Here is a 12,914-nt window from a genome sequence, read left to right on the forward strand (position 1 = left end):
CTCTCTGTCTCGCTCCCTCTCTCTCTGTCTCGCTCCCTCTCTCTCTGTCTCGCTCCCTCTCTCTCTCTCATCATTGTGGCTTCTGGCCGGGAGGTGGCATAGTAACTGGAGGAGGCCATTCCACCCCTCGAGCCTGTTGCTCCATTCAATTAGATCCTGGCTGATCTGTATCCTAACTCCATCTAGCCGCCTTGGTTCTGTAACCCTGAATACCGTTACCCAACAAAAACCTTATCAATCTCAGTTTTAACACTTCCAGTTGACCCCCAGCCTCCACAGCTTTTTGCGGGGGTTTTCCAGGTTTCCCGGCGGGAATGCTGCCTGCTCATTGGACTGCATTGTTGTACTAATGGGGAGCAGGTGGCGCCTCCTTCCCAGGCACTGAATCACCACTGAGCTGGCTCCACCGAACGAGGGAATTGTGAAGCTGAAGTCGTGTTGTTGCTGCCCCTCTGTGTGCAGCCCAGTTAGTAAATGGGTTTGCGCCAGATTACACGCGCTCTTTCTATCGTATTTCCAGTGCAGACTGCAGTCAGCCGGCTGTTGAGACACTCGTGCTGTTTCGACAATCTGTCAGTAGCAAGAACAGAATGAAGTGATTCTCCTTTCAAGTGGTGTCAAATGGAATATCTTCCCCAGGGCTTTATTAGCGTGAATTGCACGTCTGCCAGACTGTCGTGTAAAAGTCCTCGTGAATGTTTGCCGAAGCTTGTGGAGGGTCGGCCTGGAAACCCAAAATCAGAAAATTGCCCGATCGCCCTCTTGCAAATATTGGTCGGTCTCGGTGTGTGGGGACATTCCTGGGCTCGGCAGTTTCTGCTTACTGTACTGAGGGGGAATCCACCCAGTGTGAGAATGCAGTACTCTCCTGCCTGATTGGGAAGGTTGTGGGTTCATGCCCCACTACAGACCCTGAGCAGATCATCGAGGCAGGCGCGCCGTGTTGCCACGCTGATGGAGTGGCGCGCTTGGCGCTGTGCTGACCTGCGATCTGTGTCTGCCTGATCCATGCATTCAGGTGGAAGTTCAAGATTGAAAGAAGAGCAGAGCCTTCTCCCAGTGTCCTGGACTACAACCCAAAACCGTTCACTTCGTGCATCTCCTCACTGTCAGTAGGGTTTTGCTGTGTGTAAAATGGATGCTTCAATTGCCTGCAGAACTATCGTTCCACTGCAGAGTCATTCATTATATGTGAAGTGCTGTGGCCTGTTTCATGAGAGACGTGATCAGATGCTGTTTAAATGCGAGGCTGTCTTTTTCTTTTGATGACCTTTACTGCTCATTTTCCGTCGTTTTGCTCCCGGTTGAGGTTTTTAAACCCTGTGTTTGCCGGCTTGTTTTACAGTGTGTGCAGACACTGGTCGGACACACGGGTGGAGTTTGGTCTTCGCAGATGAGAGGGAACATCGTCATCAGCGGCTCGACAGACCGCACCCTGAAGGTGTGGAACGCAGAGACGGGCGAATGTATACACACGCTTTACGGACACGCCTCCACCGTTCGGTGCATGCATCTCCATGGCAACAAGTAAGGCCCTTTACATTCACAGTGTTTGCATAAACCGGTGCACAGTTTTACTTTCTGTAATCGCAAACTAGGAAGATGCCATCGAATCAGCGCATTTACCACACGGAGGGATGAGGGGCAGTACCATTCCTCAACTGCAACTCTCAGTCATAGAGTCATAGAATTATACAGCACAGAAAGAGGCCCTTCGGCCCATCGTGTCTGCACCGACCATCAAGCCCTGTCTATTCTAATCCCATTTTCCAGCACTTGGTCCGTAGCCTTGTATGCTATGGCGTTTCAAGTGCTCATCTAAATGCTTCTTGAATGTTGTGAGGGTTCCTGCCTCTACCACCCTTTCAGGCAGTGAGTTCCAGATTCCAACCACCCTCTGGGTGAAAAAGATTTTCCTCAAATCCCCTCTAAACCTCCTGCCCCTTACCTTGAATCTATGCCCCCTTGTTATTGACCCCCCTACTAAGGGGAAAAGTTCCTCTTTATCTACCCTATCTATGCCCCTCATCATTTTGTACACCTCAATCAGGTCCCCCCTCAGCCTTCTTTGCTCCAAGGAAAACAACCCCAGCCTGTTTAGTCTTTCTTCATAGCTGAGGCGCTCCATCCCAGGTAACATCCTGGTGAATCTTCTCTGCACCCTCTCCAAAGCAATCACATCCTTCCTATAGTGAGGCGACCAGAACTGCACACAGTACTCCAGCTGTGGCCTCACCAGCGTTTTGTACAGCTCCATCATAACCTCCCTGCTCTTATATTCTATGCCTCGGCTAATGAAGGCAAGTATCCCATATGCCTTTTTAACCACATTATCTACCTGTTCCGCTGCCTTCAGGGATCTATGTACATGTACACCAAGGTCCCTCTGACCCTCTGTACTTCCTAGGGTCCTACCACTCATTGTGTATTCCCTTGCCTTATTTGTCCGTCCAAAATGCATCACCTCGCACTTTACAGGGTTAAATTCCATTTGCCACTTTTCCGCCCATCTGACCAACCCGTTTATATCGTCCTGTAGCCTGAGGCTTTCCTCCTCGCAATTTACCACCCCACCAATTTTCGTGTCATCTGCGAACTTACTGATCATACCTTTTACATTCTCATCCAAATCATTTATGTAGATCACAAACAACAAGGGACCCAGCACCGATCCCTGAGGTACCCCACTGGACACAGGCTTCCAGTCACAAAAGCAACCTTCGACCAGCACCCTCTGCCTCCTGCCACTCAGCCAGTTTAGGATCCAACGCGCCAAGGCACCCTGGATCCCATGGGCTCTTACCTTCTTGACCAGTCTCCTATGCGGGACTTTGTCAAAAGCTTTACTGAAGTCCATGTAAACCACATCCACAGCATTTCCCTCATCCACCCCCCTAGTCACCCCCTCGAAAAATTCAATCAGATTTGTCAGATATGATTTACCCTTGACAAAGCCATGCTGACTATTCCCGATTAATCCTTGCCTCTCCAAGTGTAGACTAATTTTGTCCCTCAGAATTTTTTCCAATAATTTCCCTACCACAGATGTTAGGCTCACTGGCCTGTAATTCCCTGGTTTATCCCTGCTACCCTTCTTGTATAATGGTACTACATTAGCTGTTCTCCAGTCCTCTGGTACATCCCCTGTGGCCAGAGAGGTTCTGAAAATTTGTGTCAGAGCCCCTGCAATCTCCTCCTTTGCCTCCCACAGCAGCCTGGGATACATCTCGTCCGGGCCTGGGGATTTATCCACTTTTTGGCCTGCTAAAACCGCTAGCACCTCCTCCCTCTCGATGCTAATATGTTCAAGTATGTCACAGTCCCCTTGCCCGATTTCTATGTCTGCATCGTCTTTCTCCATAGTGAACACAGATGCAAAAAATTCATTTCAAACCCCGCCTACATCCTCTGGCTCTACACACAGATTGCCACTTTGGTCCCTAATGGGCCCTACCCTTTCCCTGGTTATCCTCTTGCCCTTAATATACTTATAAAACACCGTAGGATTTTCCTTTATTTTGCTCGCCAGTGTTATTTCATGGCCCCTCCTCGCCCTCCTAATTTCTTTTTTAAGTATGCCCCTGCACTTTTTATACTCCTCTAGGGCTTCTTCCGTCTTTAGTCTTTTGTAACTGCCAAAAGCCCCCCTTTTATTTCTAATGCATTTTTGTATATCCCTTGTCATCCAAGGTTCGTTGGTCCCACCCTTGACCTGTACAGGAACATGTTGGCGTTGTACTCTCTCTATTTCCCTTCTGAAAGTCTCCCACTGTTTTGATGTGGATTTTCCTATAAGTAGCTGCTCCCAGTCCACTTTGGCCAGATTCTGCCTTATATTAAAATCGGCCTTCCCCCAATTTAGAACTCTTATTTCCGGGCCGTCTTTGTCTTTTTCCATGACCACCTTAAATCTCACCGAATTATGGTCACTGTCGCCAAAATGCTCTCCTACTGATACTTCCACCACTTGCCCGGCTACATTCCCCAGAATTAGGTCCAGTACCGCCCCCTCTCTTGTAGGACTTTCTACATGTTGGCTCAAAAAGCTCTCCTGGATGCACTTTAAGAATTCTGCACCCTCTAAGCCTTTCACACTCTGACTATCCCAATTTATATTGGGGAAGTTGAAATCCCCCACTATTATTACCCTATTATTTTCGCACTTCTCTGAGATTTGCCTACATATCTGTTCCTCTATCTCCCCCTGACTGTTTGGGGGCCTATAGTACACTCCCAGCAAAGTGCTTGCCCCCTTTTTGATTTTAAGTTCTACCCATATGGCCTCATTAGAGGAACCCGCTAATATATCGTCCCTCCTTACAGCAGTAATTGACTCCTTAATTAATATTGCAACACCCCCTCCCCTTTTACACCCCCCTCTGTCTCGCCTGAAGATTCTATACCCCGAAATATTGAGCTACCAGTCCTGACCCTCCCTCAACCATGTCTCCGTGATAGCAACAATATCGTACTCCCATGTGTTCAACAACAACTTCAGTTCATCCACCTTATTTGTAAGACTCCTTGCATTAAAATATATGCCTTCCAGCCCTGCCATATTCCCTTTTGCCTTCACATATTTGCTCTGCCTTCCCAGCTGACTTGTTTTTTCCTCTGTATTTGGCTGGAAATCACCCCCTACTATAGCTCCACTCTGTACCCCATCCCCCTGCCAAGTTAGTTTAAACCCGTTTATATCGTCCTGTAGCCTGAGGCTTTCCTCCTCGCAATTTATCACCCCACCAATTTTCGTGTCATCTGCAAACTTACTGATCATACCTTTTACATTCTCATCCAAATCATTTATGTAGATCACAAACTGCAAGGGTCCCAGCACCGATCCCTGAGGTACCCCACTGGACACAGGCTTCCAGTCACAAAAGCAACCTTCGACCATCACCCTCTGCCTCCTGCCACTCAGCCAGTTTAGGATCCAACGCGCCAAGGCACCCTGGATCCCATGGGCTCTTACCTTCTTGACCAGTCTCCTATGCGGGACTTTGTCAAAAGCTTTACTGAAGTCCATGTAAACCACATCCACAGCATTTCTCTCATCCACCCCCCTAGTCACCCCCTCGAAAAATTCAATCAGATTTCTCTGCTCTAAGGAAAACAACCCCAGCCTGTCCAGTCTCTCTTCATAGTTGAAGTGCTCCAGCCCAGGTAACATCCTGGTGAATCTCCTGTGCACCCTCTCCAAAGCAATCACATCCCTCCTATAGAGCTAGCCCCATTCCCGCACCTTTTATATTCCTCCTCTTCAAATCCTTACTCCATTCCCTATTAACTGATGTTCCGGTCTCTGCCTCTACAGCCTCTGTGAAAACCTTTCCTCTAACTTCCCCCATCATTCTTGTGATAATCCTGTCTCTGCCTTCCTTGTTACTGATTCACCAACCTGCGCAAACAATCTTTCGCTATTTATCCTTTCATAATTTTGAAAACTTGCATTAGATCTAGCTCCCTGGCCCTCCTTAACCTTTCTAGTCCAGTAGAAGAAGGTCCTAATTTTTTTGAACCTTTTTCATAATTTTATATAAACTTTAATATCAAGTGTTGTACTTTGTTTCTTTTTGTGAGGCTTGTGAGCTGGAAACGTCACTCGAGTGCAAAATAAAACTCGGTCCACCTGCTCGAATGAAGATGCAGCTCCCGGTGGCTGTGGCTCCCCCAGTGTTCGGTGTGGGAGTGAGCTGGGCAGGGGAGTGGGAAGCGTGCGCGCACCAGGCCAGACTCGGCTGAAGGCTCCCTGTGGTGGAGGAGCCTGCCGACACTCGCTGCCTAGGATGGAGAATGACCATTTACCAGAGAAAACAGAGAGATGGGATAAACGGATGTTTTTCAGGTTGACAGGCTGTAATTAGTGGGTGCCACAAGGATCAGTGTTGGGGCCTCAGCTATTTACAATCTCTGTTAATGACCTAGATGAAGGGACCGAGTGTAATGTATCCAAGTTTGCTGACGATACAAAGCTAGGTGGGACCGTAAGCTGTGAGGAGAACACAGAGTCTGCAAAGGGATACAGATTGACTAAGTGAGTGGGCAGTAAGGTGGCAGATGGAGCATAATGTGGGGAAATGTGAGGTTATTCACTTTGGTAGGAAGAATAGAAAAACAGAATATTTTTTAAATGGTGAGAAAATGTCAGTGTTCAGAGAGATTTGGGTGTCCTTGTGCAAGAAACACAGAAAGCTAGCATGCAGGAACAGCCATAAGGAAGGCAAATGGCATGTTGGCCTTTATTGCAAGGTGGTTGGAGTATAAGAAATAGGAGCAGGAATAGGCCACTTGGCCCCTCGAGCCTGCTCCGCCATTCAATAAGATCATGGCTGATCTTGGGCTCAAAGCCACTTCCCCGCCCGCTCCCCATAACCCTTCACTCCCTTATCTTGCAAAAATCTGTCTATCTCCACCTTAAATGTATTTAATGACCCAGCCTCCACAGCTCTCTGGGGCAGAGAATTCCACAGATTTACGACCCTCTGAGAGAAGAAATTCCTCCTCATCTCAGTTCTAAAAGGGCGACCCTTTATTCTAAAACTGTGCCCCCGAGTTCTAGATTTCCCCACGAGGGGAAACATCCTCTCTGCATCTACCTTGTCGAGCCCCCTCAGTATCTTATATGTTTCAATAAGATCACCTCTCATTCTTCTAAACTCCAATGAGTATCGGCCCAGCCTGCTCAACCTTTCCTCATAAATCAACCTCCTCATCTCTGGAATTAACCGAGTGAACCTTGTTAAATCTTGCTCAGGATTTCACCGAATCGGATGTCCCGGTTTCGAACAACATCAAAAGTACAGGAATGGTTGGCGTGGGGCTTTCTGGCTCTGGCCGTGATGAAGCGTTCCAGGTCAGGGTGGGGTTTACAGAGGAGCCTTTCTGCTTGCTCCACGCGTCCCATTCCCTGCTGGCTGGTGCAGGGCAGATGTGGAGAGAGCCTCGGCCTGGATCGATCCCACCTTCCAGGCTGACGGAAGAAGTGGGAATGTGACAGGACAGCTCGAAGGCATCAAATGCGAGGGAATGATTTCAAGTCGGTGTGGAGCACTAGTTACCAGATGTATATCAATACAAGTTGTTGTTGTTGTGATCCGTCAACAGATCACCATTCGCATCACACCCACCAGCACTGGAAAAGAATCCTGAATCAAATTAAAGACAAGTAGTGACCATTGCCAGCTCATACTAGAGAAGGGTAATATTACAGGGCCCAGTCGAACAGAGCACTGGTGGGTCTAACTTAAGGGGATTAGTGAGGCTAAATTCCACATCTCATTACTGGATTTCTGTTATCGAAAAATGAAATGGAAATGAGTTTCTCTGAGGAAAGGTCAGGGTTTCTACTCCCGTGCGATTTGATCTGTAAACGTGTTGCAGCATTACATATTACACTGGTTTTGTTAATGGATTTAGTTTAATCCAATCAGAGCTGGATATTAAGCCACTGTGTGAATCACAATATTTTGCTGTCCCCTTTTTGGGTAGGAGTTCTGGTTAAACTGAAAATCCACAGCAGGTTGGACAGGACCTTAGGTCCTCAGCACAGTTGGGAGTGATAATCTGAGCCTTTGATTAATGCACTAGAACAACAGCTGACTCTAGTGGAGGAGAATGCAGGTTTCATATTAAAGATACTCCGCCAGGTCACAACGCCCCTCAGCGCAAAGGGACTACCCGGTGGAGAGGTTGGGGCAGGGGGAGAATAGGCTAGATCACCAAATGGAACCCTGCCCCCGACCCTGACAACCCCCACCCCCTCCTGCCTTCTGGTTTTAAGAGTAAGGAAGTCTTGCTACAATTGTACAGGGCCTTGGTGAGACCACACCTGGAGTACTGGGCACAGTTTCTGGTCTCCTTATCTGAGGAAGGACATACTTGCCTTGGAGGCGGTGCAACGAAGGTTCACTAGATTGATTCCTGGGATGAGAGGGCTGTCCTATGATGAGAGATTGTGTAGATTGGGCCGATACTCTCTGGAGTTTAGAAGAATGAGAGGAGATCTCACTGAAACATACAAGATTCTGAAGGGGATTGACAGGGTAGATGCTGAGAGATTGTTTCCACTGGCTGGAGAGTCTAGAACTAGGGGGCACAGTCTCAGGATAAGGGGTCGGCCTTTTAGGACTGAGATGAGGAGGAATTTCTTCACTGAGGGCGGTGAATCTTTGGAATTCTCTACCCCAGAGGGCTGTGGTGCTCAGTCTTTGAGTATATTCAAGGCCGAGATCAATAGATTTTTGGACTCGAGGGGAATCGAGGGATATGGGGATTGGGCGGGAAAGTGGAGTTGAGGTCGATGATCAGCCGTGATCTTATTGAATGGCGGAGCAGGCTCGAGGGGCCGTATGGCCGGCTCCTGCTCCTATTTCTTATGTTCTTATGAGAGCTGTCGCTGCCAGTGGACCTGCATCCTAGCACGGGGGGCTGTCGGAGAATAAGTTGGGGTGCTTGCCATGTCGTCACACAGACCATTTGGTTCGGTAATTCAGATCTCCTCCTTCCCTAGAATCAGAATCATACAGCACAGCAGAAGGAGGCCATCGTGCCTGTGCCGGCCCTTTGAAAGAGCTCTCCAATTAGTCCCACTCCCTGCTCTTTCCCCACAGTCCTGCAGATTTTCCCCCTTCAAGTATTTATCCAATTCCCTTTTGAATGTCACTATTGAATCTGCTTTCAAGCAGTGCCCACCAGATCACGACAACTCGCTGTGTAAAAAAATGCTCCTAATCTCCCCTCTGGTTCTTTTGCCAATTCTCTTGTCCTCTTAACTCTGACCCTCCTGCCACTGGAAACAGTTTCTCCTTATTTACTCTATCAAAACTGTTCATGATTTTCAACGCCCCTGTCAAATCTCCTCTTAACCTTCTCTGCTCCAAGGAGAACATTCCCAGCTTCTCCAGTCTCTCCACATCACTGAAGTCCCTCATCCCTGGGACCATTCCAGTAAATCTCCCTCCCTCTCCCTCTTCACCCTCTCTTTTCTCTCCACTCCCAAACACACTGGAGCCTAAAATTTTAGTTTTGGACTAAAATGATGTTTGAGATTTGCAGTAAGATGCTGCCTGGAGCCAACTGAATGTAAATTGCTTCTGGATGGATGGATGGATGAGTAATGAGACCTTGATGATTACATCCTCCCGTGTTATCACTTAAAATACATTCAATAAACATTTTAATGACATTTTTGCTTCTGATCAGAATGGTTCCTATTGTGCTAGATCAATGTTGAGAGATGAGAGCTGCGTTAGGGGAGGTGATATTGATCTGATGTGGAGCCTCCCAGACAGTTGTTTCCTGGTCCGTCCTGCTCACTGACACCATGCACTCCAGTGCTCGCTTCCTGTTGGTTTCATCTGTGAACCCAGAATGGGAAATCTTTTAATCCATGTCGCCTGTGTGTCTGTCTCTCTGTCAGCCAGCACCAGTGACGTGTTCTCTGGAATCCACCTCAAAACTGAAATGTAAACTCATTTCAAAAACCGAAAGGAATTTTAGTGCTCATTCAGTGCCGTGATGTTGCTGTAAATAAAACCTATTTCCACTTTGAGCTCTCTCGTCGACGTTCCCAGCTCAGGTACAGCAAGGGTTTAATACAGACTGAAACGCCCTCTGCTCCACTACAATCCTCGACGTTAACTGTCCAATAAGTGCACCCTTTACTGCACCAGTGCTATGTTGCAACTCCTGCGCCAGCATCTCTGTAGCTGCACTGAGATTGCAGTTTGTTCTGAATAGTAGCTAGTTCTGTGCTGTGTGTGGGTGCCCGTTAGGAACTCGATTGAAATAGACACGTTTAGGACACCTTCCAGCTGGTAGACTGGAGACTTTCATTCCATCAGGCCGCACAGGGTCTGAGTCCTAGCCTCGAAGGTGAGAATACAGAGAGTGGTAATTCACCACATCACCCAGGCCCCTGGTTAAATATTCTTTTAATGGAACATAACTTTGATCCTGGGTAAAATGAACAATTTATAGCGTTCTCTGAAACACCAGAAAAACTGCATTTGCAGTTCACGTACCAGAGGTGACATGAGAAACTATTCTACTCAGCGAGTGGTGAGGATCTGGAATGCCCTGCCTGAGAGCGTGGTGGAGGCAGACTCAATCAGGGCTTTCAAAATGGGATTGGATAAGTACCTGAAGGAAAGAGATTTGCAGGGCTACGGGGAAAGGGCGGGGGAGTGGGACTAGCTGAAGTACTCTCGCAGAGAGCGGGCACGAGCTCGACGGGCCGAATGGCCTCCTGTGCTGTAACCATTCTATGATTCTGTCATCATTAATGTAGGATTTAACTCTGCTTTCGTCTTCACAGCTCATGAAAATTTTGATCAAATTCTTCTAATCTGGCTTCAGATCATGAATTTTTCAGTGCTAAATGCAATAGAATTGAGTCGCGCAGTATCCATTTAAATATTATCAAGAACCACATCCAAGCATATTGTCTAGTGTCCTCAGTAGGTAGAGATGGCCACTGGTCTCTCGTGGAATTGCTTGAGAAAAGAGACTTTGGGGTGACCTCATTGAAATTTCCAGATTCTGGTGGGGAAATTGACAAAACAGGTCCATGGAAAATGTCCAGGGATAAGGTGAGAGGGTGGGTCTGGGGGATATGGGGAGAGGGTGGGGCTGGGGGAGATGGGGTTGAGGGATATGGGGAGAGGGTGGGGCTGGGGGATATGGGGAGAGGATGGGGTTGAGGGATATGGGGAGAGGGTGGGGCTGGGGGAGATGGGGTTGAGGGATATGGGGAGAGGGTGGGGCTGGGGGATATGGGGAGAAGGTGGGGCTGGGGGATATGGGGAGAAGGTGGGGCTGGGGGATATGGGGAGAAGGTGAGGCTGGGGGATATGGGGAGAAGGTGGGGCTGGGGGATATGGGGAGAAGGTGGGGCTGGGGGATATGGGGAGAAGGTGGGGCTGGGGGATATGGGGAGAAGGTGGGGCTGGGGGATATGGGGAGAAGGTGGGGCTGGGGGATATGGGGAGAAGGTGGGGCTGGGGGATATGGGGAGAAGGTGGGGCTGGGGGATATGGGGAGAAGGTGGGGCTGGGGGATATGGGGAGAAGGTGGGGCTGGGGGATATGGGGAGAAGGTGGGGCTGGGGGATATGGGGAGAAGGTGGGGCTGGGGAGAAGGTGGGGAAAGGGACAGGCTTGTTGGGCTGAATGGCCTTTGTGTGTTGTGTTCTAACACTGGTGGAGAAATCACATTTGCCACAAAGACAAACATTGGGGGCCAAGGAATCCTAATGCTATTTTTCCCCCCCCCCAGGGTAGTGAGTGGGTCGCGAGATGCTACTCTCAGAGTGTGGGACATAGACACAGGCCGGTGCCTGCATACGCTACTGGGACATGTGGCTGCGGTGCGATGTGTGCAGTATGATGGGAAGAGGGTTGTGAGTGGTGCTTATGACTACACAGTAAAGGTGTGGGATCCAGAGACTGAAACCTGTGTGCACACTCTTCAGGGGCATACAAACCGGGTCTACTCACTTCAGGTAAATGCAGTACTCTGTCACTGTGTCTGTGTGTGTCAGTCTCTGACTGCAACATGTGTGTTATATGTGTGTGCTTGTAATCCACTGGGTCATCACGCAAGGCTGGGGAGTTGCGCAAAGCATGTCGGAATGGTGATAGCTTTATATTAAAAGGAAAACGTTGGGAATCTGGGAAGAGAGATTTTTTAAAAGCTGCAAGGGAACAGTTGTCCGTGTGGATCTGGATGAGTACAGACAGGTTCTTGCCCATAAAGACCCCATTGCCTTCCGACACCAGCTTTAATGTTGGGACACACCCAATGTTATCGGGTGCTTTTCCCTTTCAGATTTCGGGGGGGGGGTGACGAGCGGGTGTTCACGAGTGATGCAGGAGAAGCCTCCGCCAGCTAATGGTGTGTCTCTCTCACTCGCTCGCTCTTTCTCGCTCTCTCTCCCTCACCTTCCCACCCTTTCCCAGTTGAGCCAGCTGTGTGTGTTGAATTGTAACGTGCTGACCCACAGAGGTTCATGTTCTTTGTTTCCCCGCCTGGCAGTGGACAGCAAGCTGGCTGGGTGTTCACCCGCGTGCACAGCATGGTCGAGCTGCTCGTCACGGCTGAACACTGGCACAGATTGAGGTTCCCACAGCCAGGCGTGGCACGCAGCCCAGAAAAGGGCAATAATAATAACATGTCGAAAAACATTGTCTCCAAGGGGGTGGCGTCTACTGTTAAATCCCAACTATCAGGATGGTGAAGGGCCACGGTGGACCTCTGTCTTTTGTCTTACCATTTCTGTGTTCCTCTGTGAGTGGGTTTCTCATGTTGACCCATCCTTTGTGGAATTCCCTCCCTAAACCTCACTGTCAGTCTCTTTTAAGATGCTGCTTAACGCCTGCCTGTCGCCTGTCCTAATGTCCTGTGTGGCTCGGTGTCAGATTGTGTCTGTTAACGCTCCTGTGAAACACCTTGGGTCGTTTTACTATGTTAAAGGCGCTATATAAATGTAGGTTGTTGTGGTGAGATGATGTGCGTGCCTGTGTTTGTGTCTCTAATTATTTCTCTCTGTCTTTGCACAGTACGATGGTGTACACATAGTCAGTGGCTCTCTCGACACCTCGATACGAGTGTGGGATGCGGAAAACGGGAACTGCCTGCACACTTTAATGGGACACCAGTCTCTCACCAGTGGCATGGAGCTGAAGGATAACATCCTGGTATCTGGGAATGCAGACTCCACAGTGAAAATCTGGGATATCAAGACGGGTCAGTGTTTGCAGACATTACAAGGTGAGATTGTGGGAGTTATAATTGGTGCTACACATTTCCATTGTGAGGGGTGAGGGCTGGCCAGCACTCGGAGGCTGTTACCTCTGACTGTGTTTGTGTGGCGGGAGGACAAGAGTCCGTCTGAGCAGCTCTCTGGCTGCTTGTGT

The 12,914-nt window shown here is 48.8% G+C and overlaps 1 protein-coding gene across 3 annotated transcripts in view; it reads left to right on the forward strand.

Moving 5' to 3' along the window:
* The window catches only part of LOC147112202 (F-box/WD repeat-containing protein 7-like), a 270,212-nt gene that overhangs the window by 255,316 nt on the left and 1,982 nt on the right, over positions 1-12,914 (forward strand). For all 3 annotated transcript variants that reach the window (XM_085999857.1, XM_085999855.1, XM_085999856.1), the window contains 3 exons: positions 1,346-1,527; positions 11,275-11,500; positions 12,558-12,768. In XM_085999857.1, coding sequence (XP_085855983.1) covers positions 1,346-1,527; positions 11,275-11,500; positions 12,558-12,768 — 619 coding nt within the window. The remainder of the gene's footprint in view (positions 1-1,345; positions 1,528-11,274; positions 11,501-12,557; positions 12,769-12,914) is intronic.

This window comes from Somniosus microcephalus, chromosome 10, assembly GCF_052327205.1.
Source record: "Somniosus microcephalus isolate GS21.2 chromosome 10, FLI_Smic_1.0, whole genome shotgun sequence".
Taxonomy (NCBI): Eukaryota; Metazoa; Chordata; class Chondrichthyes; order Squaliformes; family Somniosidae; genus Somniosus; species Somniosus microcephalus.